The 17,017-nt window shown below is 30.4% G+C and overlaps 2 protein-coding genes across 2 annotated transcripts; both read right to left on the bottom strand.

The window, feature by feature from the left end:
* Positions 1–753: 753 nt before the first annotated feature.
* On the bottom strand, positions 754–5,759 carry LOC110725427. The gene is made up of 6 exons (XM_021904908.1): positions 5,643–5,759; positions 3,727–3,939; positions 3,481–3,681; positions 2,242–2,412; positions 1,674–1,820; positions 754–1,134 (listed from the first exon to the last, which is right to left on the bottom strand). The coding sequence occupies exons 1-6, from the start codon at positions 5,757–5,759 to the stop codon at positions 754–756; spliced, it is 1,230 nt and encodes a 409-aa protein (XP_021760600.1).
* A 967-nt stretch (positions 5,760–6,726) lies between these two features.
* On the bottom strand, positions 6,727–13,263 carry LOC110725764 (2-oxoisovalerate dehydrogenase subunit alpha 1, mitochondrial-like). The gene is made up of 9 exons (XM_021905235.1): positions 12,589–13,263; positions 8,938–9,075; positions 8,672–8,854; positions 8,390–8,547; positions 8,199–8,298; positions 7,992–8,103; positions 7,733–7,872; positions 7,189–7,374; positions 6,727–7,067 (listed from the first exon to the last, which is right to left on the bottom strand). The coding sequence occupies exons 1-9, from the start codon at positions 12,865–12,867 to the stop codon at positions 6,894–6,896; spliced, it is 1,470 nt and encodes a 489-aa protein (XP_021760927.1). The 5' UTR covers positions 12,868–13,263; the 3' UTR covers positions 6,727–6,893.
* Positions 13,264–17,017: the final 3,754 nt, after the last annotated feature.

The following is a 17,017-nucleotide window of genomic DNA, read 5'->3' as shown; positions in this document are numbered from 1 at the left end:
AGAGGACTCAAAGTATCACAATTTTCATAGAAAACTACAACCAAAGATGTAGAATCCTATTCGTGAATAAAATGAAATTGTTTCGAAAATCCCTTTTTTTTTTTTTATTTATAATAATATTTGGTTAACGTTAGCTTAGTGGGCTTGTGTCATCACATGATCAATAATTAAAAATTATTACTAATAATTTATTATGATTGGCATAATGGCATTTGTCTCTTGATGAGTTGATGTTACGTTATGTATAGAATCGATGGAGTAACTCAGTAACCCTTACTCCATAATAGCTATGGACAATATTGCTAGGAATTGAAGAACCAAGTGTCAGATGTGCTAACAATTTTATCTCCAAGTCGAAGCTACCTTCTATGCATGCATGTGTTATGGTGCAACTTAGGACCTAGCTGAATTAAATTGAACTTATTAGAGCTGAACTGAACTAAACTTAATTTATTACTATTGCATGCTACAGTTTTGAGGTTTTCTCCTACGATTGTATTTACTTGTTTTAAGTTTTAAACGCTATGGAGGTTAATATTCCTTTACATGGGTAAGAGTAGAAGTAGTGCAATTTTTGATTTTTAATTAGATACTAAACCATTTAGTAACTTTATAATTTATTTAAAAACAACATATATAAACCGGAAGCCAATGTATGACATGTCATAATACATGACCTGAATTTGAATATGTTGGTTGACATCTAATACCTCCAAAATAGAATTTAAGCTCAAGTTATAATACATGACTCTATTATGTAGGTTGACATCCAGGACCTCCAAAATAGAATCTAAGCTCAGCATTCTGGACAAATTTACTATCATAACATTCGGGCACAGATGTAAGGACTTCAAAATCTTCTTGTTTAGGATGAACTTCTTTGAAATTATTATCAGCATAATCAACATAGAATAAATCACGAATATAACATGATTTACCAAAACCTTCATTTGAGAAATGTCCACTGCCCATTTGTGTAATAGTGTTGTTGTCTTGTGCCATTTCATCTGCCACTTCTCCACCCCATGCTACTATATCACCACCTTTGTCTGTCATGCTTGTGAATAAGGAAGCTGGCCAATATCCCATTGCTTTGCCACCATACGTTAACCACCAATCTTTTGTTGATTGATCCTATTACAAAGATACCGCGAGAATTTGAATTCTTTTTAAATGACATATATCTTACAAGAATTCACATACATGTTAAATTGTTTCTAATACTACTAATTGGTTGTTGGTGTATTGGTGATTGGGACTACACTTGGTATGGAGGATCCATGTTCGATCCCCCACAATAACAATCGGGAGGGGACTGAAACCTAACCACCCAGAACTGCTCTCCAAATCCAGATTAGCTCAAAAGGTGATGCGGATGGAACACTAAAAAAAGAAATTGTTTCTAATATTTTATAGAAAGAGTTTATCATGGTTTTATGACCAAAGTGTACAATCTCATTGGAAAGAAAATAAAGGGACAAAGCACCTAACAATTGTACTCAATAAATTGTGAATTAGGAAATTTCGAATCAAATCAGATAAGGTGATCGAATTAAACATACTCTAAATATTAGTCATCCACAATAAATTGTGATTGAAACTTTTCTCGATCTACTACCCTTAACATTAGTACTCGATAAAAGAAAATTACGAGAATTGTGTAAAACTATTACCTGGTATATGTATAGATTAATTGATTTTTGTAATCCGCCATAAACAGAGGAGGAATCTATGTATGCACCCACAGCAAAATCCTTGTTCGTTTGCACAAAACCCGGACAGCTTAGGTCATAGCATCCCGTAGACATGTAGTTATCCCTCTAATAATTCAAACATTTTAAAATTTTAATTATATAATTAGCTGTACATATAATACTAAGCTTACTAGCTACTTACCGTCCAATATATGAACCACCTTGGTCTACTTTGACTATCGGATGGGTATACCTACACAATAATGTTCATATTTTTAGTGGGTAGTGAAATATAAACTTTAGTCATTGAGAGCATCGTTGATAAACTTGATACTTTAATAAAAAAAAAAATAAAGATTGATCGCATATTAATTGGCATAGGAACTACTTCGTGCATTTTGTACAAGTATATTATCCTACCTCTGTTACATACTTACATGCATATTATGTGTAAGTTTTGAGTATTATTTATGAAATATAAAATTCAAAAGTTGCACATAATATGTAACAGAGGTAGTAGCTAAAATATAAATGTTGTGACACATACCCGCCAACCAGCCTCTATTGTATTGAGATTTTTAGCATCGCCAGCAACGATCCATATTTGTGAAAGGCTTAGACCTATAGGGTTTACAACAGGGTTCCATACATTCAAAACTCCATGCACTCCTCTGAACTTTCCAGGTTCGTCACCTGCTTTTATTTGGATCATAGCATACTAGTACCAGACCCAAATTGAAATTATGATTCATAAAAACACGCAAAAATTAATTAAATTATTAGTTTTAAAATTGATGTGATGTGATAAAATAAATCATTAGGAAGCCCTCTTCATGAGGTCATAATATGATGTGATAAAATATATTCCCTCCGTTTTTAAATACATGCTCCATTTCTCCAGCGCGGAATTTTGGGAGAAATTGAAGAAAATAATAAAATATAGAGATAGTAGGGTAGGTGGAAGAATAAAAAAATTATAAAAAGCAAAAGTAATAGAGAGAATTGGAGGAGAAAGAATATGAAAATAATAAAATATGATCATAGTGGGTCAACTAGATGAGAGAAATTAATTTAATATCATAAAAAAATTTCAAATAAGCAAATGGAGCAAGTATTTAAAAGCAGCCGAAAAAGAAAAGTGAAACAAATATTTAAAAACAGAGAGAGTATATTATTCAATTCTACAACATACAAGTATAAATGTTGTGTAGTATAGGGTATAAATTCTAGCTATACGTACAACATGGAATATTAGTAAATTTTGATAGAGTATAAAACATATTTTGGGGTTTCAACTATCAGCAGTTTTTGGTTGAATTAGTCTTTCAAAATGATATTAGACTCCGTGGAACACAGAGCGAGATCACGAGTTTAAATCTCATCCACCCCTTACTTTAAAGTGGAATATTTTACGCTAGGCATGAGGAGAGCCCATACAACATCCACACAAGAGTCCGTAACTTCAGGCTCAACAAACGTGAGGGGGTGTGACCATGTGATAGAGTATAAATCTATTTATGGAATTCAACCGTCAATTTAAATTTTTAATTGAATTAACACATTTAAATGTTGTACAGTGAAGTGTGAATGTGTGACATATAATAAGATTAGTAACGAACAATAGTATAAAAAATCGAGTGGTGGGAGTTACACCACCTTTTACTTATGATTACCGTCGAGGGTGAAGGGGAATTAATTTAAGTTGCTTGGGTAAGGTAATTTAAGAGCGGATTGTCTCAAATTATTCAGTAAATTTTGTAAAGAATGAAAGAAAATAAAGAATCACCTTATGCATCTTAAGATTTGATAATGCTTCTGCAAAAGGTGATGATGATTTTCTTTGTACATTGCTAGAGTTATAACCACTGTATTTACGACTAATTGGGATGGAACCGTATGGACACCGTCCATACTTGTGCCAAGACTGTTTAAGCTCAAATGTTCCGTTCATTGATTTCAACGTACTTGGATACGTTCTCGGTTCCATCTGCCAAATTACAACCGTCACATGTTAACACTTATCAGATTAGAATTTCTCATGGGTCAATAAAATATTAATAGACAACCAATAAAGATAAATAAGTATTAAATTATCAAAGTTTGACAAAAACTTAACCGAACTAATGAGTTTAAGGAAGAAAAAAAAAAAAAAAAAAACCTGTATAGTGTGGTTTTTAAGGAGTGGATGAGTCAAAGCTAGTTGTTTGTGCACGTCAATACAATCAATTATATCTTCATCTCCAACCTACAACAAATTTACAGAGTTAAATAGAGCCATATAAAACATTGTTGCATGCATGCATAATTTTATAATCTACAACAAATCTTAATACATGTATTGAGTATAATCTACTTGTATATTATATGTATTTTTTTTAACATAAAAAGGAGATATATTAGATTAAAAGGCTAAAGCCTTAGTATTTACATAATACATCATATAATTTTTACACTGAAAATTGATGTAATTACAAAAGATTATATGATTAGCATGCCTTACATCCGAAACTAAATTCCCTTGGAATTGATTATATACATCATCTAAAGTCCCAAAAGTGAACCACATACATAACTAGAACCCCAAAAAGATTATATTCAAAAAAATATTAAATCTTAATACTCAATACATATAATATACAAGTAGCGAATTAGTACTTGGCGCGGTTAGAGTTTATAGATGCGTTAATAGTATAATTTGAGCTAATATTGACGTACTGTGACATTTAGGGTCTGTGCCATACATGGTAATTTTACTACTTTTAATTAGAAAAGTAATTAATAATTTTTAAATATAAATATCATGAAAAAAATATTATTATAATATATTTATTAACATGACTCAGCCTGATTAAGAAAAAAAACCTAATAAATTGTGGAAATTTATTGAATAAGGCTAATATTTTTTCATATAACATGATAACATGACATGAAACAGACACAAATTCTCTCAAAAAAAAAAAAAAAAAACAGACACAAAAAAAGCGGGTTTGTGTCAGGGGTTACTGACTTGTTAATTAAACAGGTCAACATGACACAACATGTAAATTATATGGGTTGGGTTAGTGTTGAAGCTTCCCAACCCGTTTAACTTTAAATCGGAACACAACACGACACAATTGTATATATGGTGAATATTTTGTGCAAATTTTATAATAAGTAGTTGATGGTATATATTGAAAATAATATTAAAATAAAATAAAGGGGATAGGGGATTTTGGAAGGAAAATAAGAATAATTAAGTCAAGCAATCTCAAACTGTAAAGGAAAATAAGAATAATTAACCTTCTTATTAATTAAGAAATATTTTGCTCCATTTATTATTGTCCTTTGATGTAAAGGAAGTTTTTTTTTGACACAGATGTAAAGGAAGTTAAAGAGAAAATGTTGTACAAATATATATGGAACTTAATCTCAAGTTTATTTATTTATGATATTATTCTCTAACCAACTGAATTACGGAGTATTTGACATTCAAATCACTTGTTCTATATGTTATATCCGTGCCATATTCATTTTATTTAGCTAACAAATGAGTGAAATAATTTGAAAATAGCATATTGATGAATTCATATATAGTTTTAAATGCAATAATTTATTTACCTCTCCAATTTGGTTGTCTATTGATTCATGAAATGTTTTTAAAGGTTTGAGGGAAAAGTTTGTTGATAGATAGGCTAATAGCTCTTTTTTTTTTTTTTTTTTTTTTTTTTTTTTTTTATAATTAATTTATGACACTCTTTTCATTCTTTTTTGTTCTAGCCATTACTACGAAATTGGGCAGAAAACAATGAAGCATTATAGATCTTTGTATACTGATCGGTCAGTACGTATGTATATAGTAATAATTATACCCAAGGCCTTATACAATATATTAACATATCATTAATAAATTAAATTTAACCAAAAATATTAACCATAAATTGCGGGAATGAAATATTATGTGTATACCTTAATTGTTTTGACAATGCTATTTGAGCCCCCAATTTGTCTTCCTCTTCCAAAGGGAAAATACAATAACAATACAACAACAATTTGTAGAAGAAACACATAATCACCACCTCTCATATCGATATATCGTTGAGTTTAAGGATGATTATTATTTTTGCTAATCCTTGTTAGTAAAAAGATGATTTAATTTTGTAACATAAGTTTCATAGGATAGTATTTGCTTAGTGTTATATTATACGGAGTGTATATATATATACGGCATAATTAGGGAGAATGCAGAAATATGTAATGTATTTAATTATGTAATGTCTTGATGATATTGGTAATATTAGCCATATAAGATAAATTATTTGGAGTATTTAATTTATTGCCTTGTGTTGTTCCTCAATATTATAACACTAACTTATTTGTTGATATTATATGATACTTTTTTGATATCATATGAAACATTATGCTCTATATCTTGTTTTTATTGGCTGTTAATATCTTATATATTGTGGACTTTGTGATATGTGATTCTGTTTTCTATATTTAGGTCATGCATAGATGCACCATATAATCAATTGAACCTAGCTAAATACAATCAATTGAACCTAGCTAAATACAATCGGTCCCAATACGGTGAATAATATGATGAATTGGTATGGTTAAACTTTACTCCCTCCGTTTTATAATGTTAGTTTCATATACTATTTTGAGCATTTTAAAAAAATTTACCTATATTGAATATATTTCATTTATAACTTGATTTTTTTTGGAATTAATTGATTGTGGATGGATGACATGACTCTAAGTAAGGAAATTTTTACCTTAAATCATGCAATTATGACTTGTGCTTTCCTAATAAAAATTAAAAAAGTTAAATAAGGTAAACTAATTATAAATTATGTTATACTTTAATGTTAAATTCCAAATATATTTATTTTCTTATTTTGTGTGATTGATTCCATATGAGACTAACATTATGAGACGAAGGGAGTCAAAAAAAAAAAAACATTAACAAACGGCAATAAGTATTTTCCAAACATGTATTTTTCATATATATTGGGTAAATATATTAATACACAATTAAAATATGTAGCAATTATTAAGACATGACCATCATTATTATTATAGCCATGATGCAATTCAGATTAGTAGAATCATAATTAACCGGCATTTGACAATTACTATACACTATACAAAGTAATTAAGTCTCATCAAAAGCCTTTTCAAGCTAAGATAAGTACATCATTACATAAATATACACATCTAAATGCACTCTGCAACATCAGATGGATAATCTTTAGGGTGCTTCTTAATGGATTCTCTAAGCAAGATTTCTTGCTCAACCAGATCCTTTGTTGGTTCATCATACACATCTGTAAACATTTCCGAAACCGGTGGTTTTTCCAATTTTTCTGCCACTTGAATTGCTTGAAGAATCTGCATTGACAAGAATCAGATGAAACATTGAAATTGGCATATATAGTAGTATGGTTATCATACCAACTTAAGGAAGATAGTATGAAATACTCAAACTTTTAGCACTAGTAGTGGTTTTCACCTCTTTCTTGACCTTCTTTCGAATTTCTGATTCATCATCTTCATTCCACCAGCCATTTCTCTCAATCCACCTCCTAAATTTTGTGACAGGACTTTTTTCTATTTTCCAGTGTTCGATTTCATCAGTTGACCTGTACTTGGTAGAATCATCAGAAGTAGAGTGGTGTCCTACTCGATATGTTAGCGCCTGAATATATACAATTGATCAAATTTTAGTCTCCAATTTGGTTAAAATGTAAACAATATCTAACTATTGCATTGTATCTCAATGATAGGTCACATTTTTTAATAGAGGTCATTCTTAAGAACTTTAAGTTGAAAGAACACAACTATTCTTAATTCTACACCACATATAATTTTATATCTTCAGGTTCAAATATTTTACTAAATTAAGAAACATTGTAGTATTAAAATAGCCTTATGCAATAGATTATTCAGGGTCGGATGTACAGTTCAATCGATTATTCAGAGATGGAAGTAAGGTTCAAATATGTTACTCTCACTTGCATAAGATAATCATCTATTTTTAAGAAAGAGCTTATTACCTCAACCAGAATAGGTCTTTGTTCAGAGATTGCCATTTCACGAGCAGTTTGAACGACTTCATAGACAGCAAGAGCATCATTTCCATCAACTCGAATGCTACGTATTCCATAAGCTTGTCCCTTGACCACAACACCATCACCTTCAAGCATAAAGATACAGAGGATCAATTTTTTTTCAAAGAATTACTAGATGCAATTGTGAACAAAATACGAATACATAATTATATATTAAAAGACAGCATAATATTAGGGTAATTACTTCGAAATTGGTCTGAAATAGGAGTACTAATTGCATATCCATTGTTACGACAAATGAAAACTATTGGAACTTCCATGACTGCCGCAAAATTCAAACCAGCATGGAAATCTCCCTGAGGAAAATATTTTAAAATTAGCACTAATAACATTGTTAAGGCCCTCAATAATATAATCCAAGTACTAAACTTATAATTAGTATGATATGTACCTCACTGGTGCAACCATCTCCCATGTAGGCTACAACACAAGCATCCTTCTTATCCATTTTAAGAGAATAAGCAGCTCCTGCAGCTTGAGGAAGCTGTGTACTGAAACAACGCCAATTTTTGTTTAATTTATCATTCACCAAACGTCTAATACATCAACCTTACAATCAAAAGACACAAAAGGAATTCTTACGCGATTGGGGATGATATTGTAAAGTAGTTATGCTTACTAGACCCATAATGATTTGGCATTTGTCGACCTTTCCCACAATCAGCCTTATTTCCGAAACACTGATTTGTAAAATCTTGCAAGGTAAAACCACGCCATAGTAACGCCCCAGGCTCCCTATACTGTACTTAACATAGATATCAGAGGTAACTGCATTAGTCCATTTTCATTTCTAAGCAGATTAAACATCTCATTTTCCCATATAGTACTACTTTTGACATAATTACGTATTTGATTACATAATACCTGAGCAAAAATAATGTCCTCTGAAGAGAGGGCTGCTGCAGATGCAACATTAATAGCTTCTTCCCCGAATGAAGTCATATAAAATGAAATTCTTCCCTGTCTTTGTGCTTCGTAAAGAAAAGTGTCCATAACTTGAAGAGTGATCATGCTATTATACATCCTTGTTGCCAAGTCTTGGTTCACCTATATAAACAAAGAATTATACAGTTATGATTCCTATAGTTAAATTATATTGTGATGTCCGCAGTTTAAGCACTACTACTTACAAGATCATGATCTTTGCCTGAAATAAGCTCCCCACTGTCATTTAGAACACGATAGCAAGGCACTCGTGTCTTCCCAGGCTCGGCAATGAAACTCATTTGTGATGTAAACATAACCTTCCCTCCTGGAAAATCCATTCCCTGCAATATCAGTATATTACAAATGTAGTTTCGGGTTAGATGATCATCCTATATGTGTACTATTGTACTAATATTGTTTACCAAGACATGGCTTATTTTTCAGCATAAGACATAATCTATGGTCATTGCATATCTATACAAGCTAAGGAATTCAAATACTAATATCAGAGTATCAATTGTGAAAATATAAGTTAAAAGTGGTATAAACTATCAAGTTATCAACGTGAAATTAGGAATTTGACACCGAAACTCAATGAATATTTACTTGTTTCTTTCAATAACATTTTTCCAAGACATTTTTTAGAAACGTGAGCTAATGTTGGATCCATTTAACACAGTATTAAGGAATTCATCTATAATTAGGATTCCAAACCAGACCCAAAGTACCAAATTCTAAATAGAATTGAATTTAGCAGAATTTTAAAATGGATTGAACTCAATATATAAAAATCAAAGTTTATATTGAATTCCTTGAGATATAGGCACAAAAAGGAACACAAATTCTTGATTAAGGTGGACTTTCATTAAATGATTGTTAACCGGATTAAAGTTATCCTTAAAATAATTAAAATTACCCTTATACTACTACACACGTTACTATTTTCCTAACATAAATTTTACCCTTAAACACGTATGATGTACAAAGTACTAGATTAATCGTGTTAGCCTTTTATAACATGTATCCATTAAATCACGCATTAAATTACAATCAAATTCATTACAATATAAAATTAACCCTTAAAAAAATTAAAATTACTATAAAAATTGTTAAAGTTACCCTCAAATTGATCGTGTTAATAATAAAATTAACGTAAGTTTCCTTATACAAGACTTATTAAGCACAGAATACCAAACAAACAACCTCACTCACGACCCCTCGCCACTCCTTACATAAACTAAAACATAAAAACTTATATTCCGTACATTTTAAGATTAATTGTTCACTTTTGTCCCAAATGATTAAAAAATAACAGTTAAACTATTTTTATTTTATTTATTTTTTTTTTTTATTTTTATTTTTTGGTGAAAATAACAGTTAAAACTATGAAGTATGTAAATAGTACAAAAATTTGACAGACCACAAAATTTTGTCCGCATATAACCATTGTCGGAACTAATATGGAACGTGGTAATAAAACAATGAGGATGAGTTGGGCCACAAGGCCCACTATCCCAATGTGTCATCTTGCCAGGTAGCCCACATCAAACAATGAGCTTGCATACAAGTCAAAGGTTAGACGTCTTATTCGTACAAATTACGGTGACGTGGTATTGGAATTTTGCGTACTATTATTATAAATAATTAAAGAAAAATGTACTCCGTAGCCATTTATATGAAATAAATGAATCATGAGGTAATTTCATCTATATATCATAATGAATGGCCAATTGCATTTTATTTTAATAAAAATAGGTGTATGCAATCAATATGTATCTTCATTCCGTATAATGATGCAAACTATAAAAAATATAAAAATTTCAAATTAATTCATTTGCCCAACTTGTATACAGTATACTGCAAGATTTTTTTTTATTAATTCAGATTGGAATAAGCATATGCAAAATGCAATTGTTTTGATAAAATATAAACTAAATTATATTATTCAAAAAAAAAAAAAAAACCAGATTATATGTAAACTACATTATAAGCAGGGATCATTATATATCTTATTTCGCCTTAATTATATTTTCTACTTACGTATTGCAAGACTCTTTTTAAAGAGGGGATGATAAGCATTATATTTAGTTCCCATTGTTTACACATATACTCAATAGTTGACTTTCTATTACTAAATCTATATGCACATAATGCGTGCTTTAGACCTTTTTAATCTTTTATACACGGTTGGACTATTTTCAAGGAGTAGGTACGGATTATTTTCTAAAATAAACGATGGTTGGATTATTCTAGAATTAATGAAAATTGGGATCTTAGAATCATATGGTAATCCGAACTTTGGTAAAATCATATGGCAAAGTTGAGATTATTTGTATTACGAAATATATATTTTCTTTTATGATATTAAAAGAATAATAATTTGCTATAATTTGTATTGATATCAATTATTGAATATATCTTATTGGTGCATAATGTCACCTAGACCCGTATATATTTAACATGGTATCAGAACATATACAATAATATGAGATATAATTATTATCAAAAAACATATTTGTGTTGTACATTTTTCATATCTATATAAGTAGAATACTATCACTAGGATTATCTAATATCCATGTTAGGATATGGTTTCATTAAATACTCGTACTACATATTGATATAAATTAGTGAATCATATCTTAAGCATTAATACTCGTTTAAGTATAAATACTCTACCTATCCGTGAATAAAAATTAAGCAATCCTATTAAACTTTTACCTGATAGAGTTTGGTAGAAAAATCAATCTTAGGCTTCAACCATACAAAATTAGTTTATACTCGTAAATATTCTATCAAGACCACACTTGTCTAAGATCACTTCTATAGGTCGTAGCTTTGTAAATATTCTATCAATGTTTTTTAATTTCGCTTTAAAATGTGCAGATGTTGTAATTTAAAAAAAAAAAAAAAAAAAAAAAAAATTAATTTCAAAATTTATTTCTAAACATGTAAAGTAATTCTAGTACAGTAGTACTTGTGTAAATCTCATACAACAACCAGTGAACCAACCAATTTTCGGCAAAGATCCACGTAACTACTTTATAGCTAAGAGCTTCAAAAAGACAAAACATATAAACTGTCTCACCATTAACCCGTGTAAAATGAATAGGGCAATTGCGTAATTCACTTCTTTTTTTTTTTTTTTTTTTTTTTTTTTTGGGAAGGAAATGAGACTATGAGAGTATGATACGTTGTGTCTTATGGTAAACAGACTCTTAATCTTTGCTGCCAGAACAAGACTTCATTAATGTACACTAAAATACAGGGAAATAAAAATAAGAAAAAAAATAATTCAATCTATTGATCTAATGATCTGTATGTTGTCTGAGTATTGGACAACTAAGCAATGTTCATATTTGCTTCTATAAGATACTTCCTTCAATCCTTTATACTCCCTCCGCCTAGAATTACGTGAAACAAAGGGGTATTATTTGTGAGATATAAAATATTTCTTTGTTGTACATAATTTTGGGCGGAGGGAGTATTATTCTTGATTATCATTGACTATTATTCCAAATAACAAAAAGGATGGGAAGGAGTAAAACAATTTTAACATGCAAACCCAAATAATAGCATACCTTGCCAAAAATTGCAGATCTAAATAATCTCGAAATAAAAATATTGAAGAAAAAAAATATATTTGGGCCAAATCCTACATTGTGGGGAGATTTCTTTTTTCAATGGAATTGCCATTTCACCCCCTTTGTTATCAGCTAACTAAACAAAAATTAAAGAAGCAAAACAACAATCAACTCCATTTGGTGTTATTAGTTTAAATTATACGACGTACTATATGTATCAACGTGACAACTAATTTCGGACAGTCATGATAAGGTTAAATAAAAGTGTACCTCGGGTTCGGAAGGATAAGCATTATCATGATCATTATCATCATCATCCTCGGAAGAAGAGTATAACTGAGGATCAATCTTCAACTCAGCTGCTTTAGTAGATTCTAAACGCCCAAAAACAAAGGAAGTAGGAGAAAAAACAGAGGAGTTACTACAAACATTATGAGAAATTCCTAAGAAACTAGGAATAAAACTACTTTGATTAGTAGTTAGAGTAGATTTTGTTAAATATAATTGTTTCATAATGTTTGTTGTTCTTCTTAGCAACAATTGTGCCATTTTTCTCACTCTCTCCTTTTTTCCAACAATGTTTTGGAAGGCTAAGAAGATGAGTATGCCACTTCAAGAAATATACTTATATTGGAAAATAAGTTAGAGAAAGATAGGAAAATGGATGAGAATGACACTGGTTTTTTTTGTGTAACGTGTGAAGTGAGTAGAGCCAATGCTTTATCAACTTCAATTTGTTAAATCAATGCCATATTAGTCCATATACTACTGTAGTTTACAAGTTTTCCTGTAACACGTTTCGATTTAACCCTCCTTGGCCTAATTTGTCATAAATATGGTACTCTGGAAACTTCAAATCACCATTGAAAGTGATTTGGTGGAGTATAATTTTTTTCTTTTGATCGTATCAATGACGTTGGAATAAACACTTATCTTACTCGAACTCAGATACTCATGTTCGATACGAGTATAAATAACATTTATCTTATACGAGTATAAGTGTCCGACTTAACTATTTAGTAGAAAAAAATCTATGATTTTGGACTAAAAAGTAGAGACCAAATACAATATCTATGTTTAAATACCCCAAACATTCCCAAAGATCATGAACTGTTAATGCCCTCTCTCTTTCTCTCTCTCAAAGTAGAAACTCTTGATTAAGGGGCATGGCTAGCTTTCTCTAATAGTCTAATACTCCAATATACTTCGTATATAAACTAAATTCACCAACTCTATGTTACATTAAATGCAATTTTATGCGAAAAAAAAACCTCTCTCCTCTCTCTCCACCTTTCTCTCTCAAAAACCCTAGCCTCCATTGTTGAATTTTGAAGGGGCTTCCATCGATTTTAATCGGTGGAAAGCCCCAATCCTGGTTTCTTTATTGTTTTTTTTAGGTTTATAATAATACTTCCTCCTTTTGGGAGGAATTTTTCTCCCTCGAAAGAAAGGGTTTCCGATCTCCTTCGAAAGACAAGGGTTTTTCGACCTCCTTCGAAAGACAAGGTTTATCTCCTCGATCTTTTCGAGCGAGAAATTTCTTAGTTTTGAATCCATGGTAGCAGATCTAATGGATTGTCGTGAAATTATTTCGTTGGTGAAAAAGTTATCAAGTTTTCGAATACGAACAGATGAATCAGAAGGAAAACATCCTCACGGCTATAAAAGATCGTTAGATTGTCTCACCAACAAGGCTGTAATTTTCAGCGATATAAGCGGGAGATGCTCCGCAGTGCAAGATCTACTCGACGGTCGTAGTTTTTATGAAGGAATATTCTATTTGATTCAATATCTTATGTATTTGTTAACGTTGAATCTTTATTGTAGATGTCGTATGACTTTTAATTAATGAAATATTTTTGCTTTTCAAAAAAAAAAATGCAATTTTATGCTCCATTAAATTTTTTTCTTAAACTACATGTCCAAAGAAGTGTCTTAAAATTTCAAAACGGAGAGAGTATATGACTACGAAAAGAAAATCTAGTGGAGCTTACTCGACAAGCTGTTTAAACCTTAAATCAATCTTTTGATGAAAACATATAAACCTACTATTGCCCGTGTTATACAAATTGGGGCATCACTAAACACCAACCCTATTCTCAATTTTTCATGATTTTTTTTTTAACAGACACGACTTGTGTTTTTATACCTAATGTTGTCGGCGCTTTTTTTTTAAGACACATGGTGTTTCTATACTTATCAGGCTATAATATGGACATATAGTCTTAAAAAGAACAAAATACAGAAATTACCATTAAACGTTAATGGCTATGAATTGGAGTAATTGATGAGAAAACAGAATGCGATGAAATAGTAGGGCTAAAGAACTTCAAGGAAATAGAGTAAGCACAGTATTGTTTCAGACATTAAAGCTAAGAGCCTAAGACAGTACTATTGCTAATCGTTGCATCAATGCTGTGGGACTTATCAAGTGAAAAATGTACATCACCTGCTGCCTGCTCTAATTTATGGTTGAATTGAAGTTACCTTGTAGTCTAGTTACTATGCTGTGGCAAATGGATCCATCAGGTTTGGTTTTAGTCTAATTGGTTCGGGTCATATTCAGTTGATAAGCTTTTTGGGACATTAGTTCAATTATGGGCTTGTAAGCTTGTTCGGCAATTGCTGCTAACTGTTTTCTTTGTGACCAGTTGTTTGTATTACCTCCATTTCATATTATTTGCAACGATTTGAGATAAAGTAGAGAGGAAAATTGTCTAATCGTTGCATATAATATGAAACGGATGTAGTATTAGTTTTATGATAGTTATTTGACGGTTGGCTCTTAAATGTTTATATTTGGTAAATTTGGTTGTTAGGATAGAATTGTAATTGTAAGAAGTTAACAGTGAACACACACACACACACACAAAAAAAAAAAAAAAAATAATAATAATAAAAAAAAAAATCTTACTAGTTTTTGGTTTTGGCAGAAAAACTAGCTTTTTAGCCAACAAAAAACATATACTACGTATTTTGGTTGTTTGACCACATCTAAAAACCAAAAGTCATAGAAAAAATAAATTGCCAAACAAACTCTATTTAGAATTAATTTTCAGAGCACTACAAGTTACTCTAATATGAAAGTAGTTGAGTCATTAATATTTCAAGTCATAGCGTGTCAGCTTTTTTAAGTTCGACGTGTGAGCAATATGCGCCGCATGTTTGCATCTAAAAAATGCCGCTTATAACAAGACTTGAACTCAAGACCAACAAGTCTTAATTTAAGAGTTTTACCATCTTAGCTATTTATTAATTGTGTTTTTATCCAACAAAATTATAGTTAACTTAGATAAGTTAATTTGTATCTTATTATACAATTTATTTCCATTACAATTTGATTGAGTTTGACAACTAAAAAATGTTTATAGCAAGACTTAAACTCGAAACCAACAAGTCTTACTATCTAAACATTCAAATTTGATTAGCAAATCAAACAAGTACAAACTAGCAACCCGGGGTACCGCCCGGGCCACACACTAGTTGTATACTTGTGTCATTAATATTCATATACTTTACTCTGTACTATGACTACTATCTATGCCATGTTTCACCCATATTCCTCTTTGAGGTGTCTCTATAACATTGCCGCATTACCTTTAGTAGGTGTAATTTTTTTACTTGCAACCCCACTAGCTCTCTATTTTCTCTCCTCATCCAACCCACTTGAGGCCCATGTGCATAGTTTCTGTCTTTGTTTCTTAAATGAATTGTGCTCTATGTAACAAACTAGCAATCAACAAATGACAGAGGAAGTAGTTATATGAATTGATTAATGTCAAGTTCATAATCCTAGCTGACTAATCAAGATAATGAAGTATGTGTAATTACCATCTGAAAATTGATAAGATTTATAATAATACTAACAGCCGAAAGGCCATGCAATTACAACTATTTACGCGTATTACTTCAAATTACTTGCAAATATATAGCTAACACCACAGGAGCTATGATGAGCGTCCTTAAGACCAACATCACTCATGGTAAAAATTTATATCATGTTTCTCTCTCTCTCTCAATTTTCTCATTCTTCCACATCATTTATACCACAATTCAATATACTTTCTCCAAAAATCTTCTAATCCATGGTATAAGAATAGTTTACCACTTTCTTTCTCCTATATACTACGTACATTAATTATACACTTAATTTAATTATAACTATATTTCATTTTATTATTAGAAATAACTGATTAATATTCGTAAAGTTAATCAAATAAAATAAGAAATTTAGGTAGTAAAAAGCAAATTCAAAAAATATATAAAACTATATCAATATTGGTGTCTATGTGTAGGTCTTGAAAAACTATCATTAATGGTAATTATTTCATAAATTTTTATAATATAATTTTTTTTTAAAAATGCAATTGAAAAAAAATAAATAATAAAAGATATATTAATCAAGCCACATAACGTGACCTAGTTAATTCATGTTTTAAGTGGACTGAAGCAAAATGTTTACCATGTGATGATATGTACCATAAAATAATATAGTTTTATAAAGCTATTTCGCTAATGTATATAGTGGTAAAAATTTGCATAATTTTAATGATTTTTTACACTATGATATAAAATAATACTACGAGTGTTGATGTTCTAATTAGTTGGACCATGATTAGGGGGACAAGTATTGTGAAGTCTTGACGTGTTACAAAGTTGGAAAAAAAAAAAGGGATCTTTTTGGTGAAGGCATTTATTA

Source organism: Chenopodium quinoa, unplaced genomic scaffold (genome assembly GCF_001683475.1).
Source record: "Chenopodium quinoa cultivar QQ74 unplaced genomic scaffold, ASM168347v1, whole genome shotgun sequence".
Classification (NCBI taxonomy): domain Eukaryota; kingdom Viridiplantae; phylum Streptophyta; class Magnoliopsida; order Caryophyllales; family Amaranthaceae; genus Chenopodium; species Chenopodium quinoa.
Note: the sequence above shows the minus strand (reverse complement) of the source record. Positions and strands in the feature narration are given on the sequence as shown.

Coding starts and splice junctions, on each gene's coding strand:
- LOC110725427 (XM_021904908.1), bottom strand. CDS start 5,759: ATGAGAGGTGGTGATTATGTGTTTCTTCTACAAATTGTTGTTGTATTG. Junction 2,413..3,480: donor CAAATCTTAAGATGCATAAG/GTGATTCTTTAT, acceptor GTCTGGTACTAG/TATGCTATGATCCAAATAAA. Junction 1,821..2,241: donor CAATAGAGGCTGGTTGGCGG/GTATGTGTCACA, acceptor TTGAATTATTAG/AGGGATAACTACATGTCTAC.
- LOC110725764 (XM_021905235.1), bottom strand. CDS start 12,867: ATGGCACAATTGTTGCTAAGAAGAACAACAAACATTATGAAACAATTA. Junction 9,076..12,588: donor CTTATCCTTCCGAACCCGAG/GTACACTTTTAT, acceptor CTGATATTGCAG/GGAATGGATTTTCCAGGAGG. Junction 7,873..7,991: donor TATTTCAGACCAATTTCGAA/GTAATTACCCTA, acceptor TTATGCTTGAAG/GTGATGGTGTTGTGGTCAAG.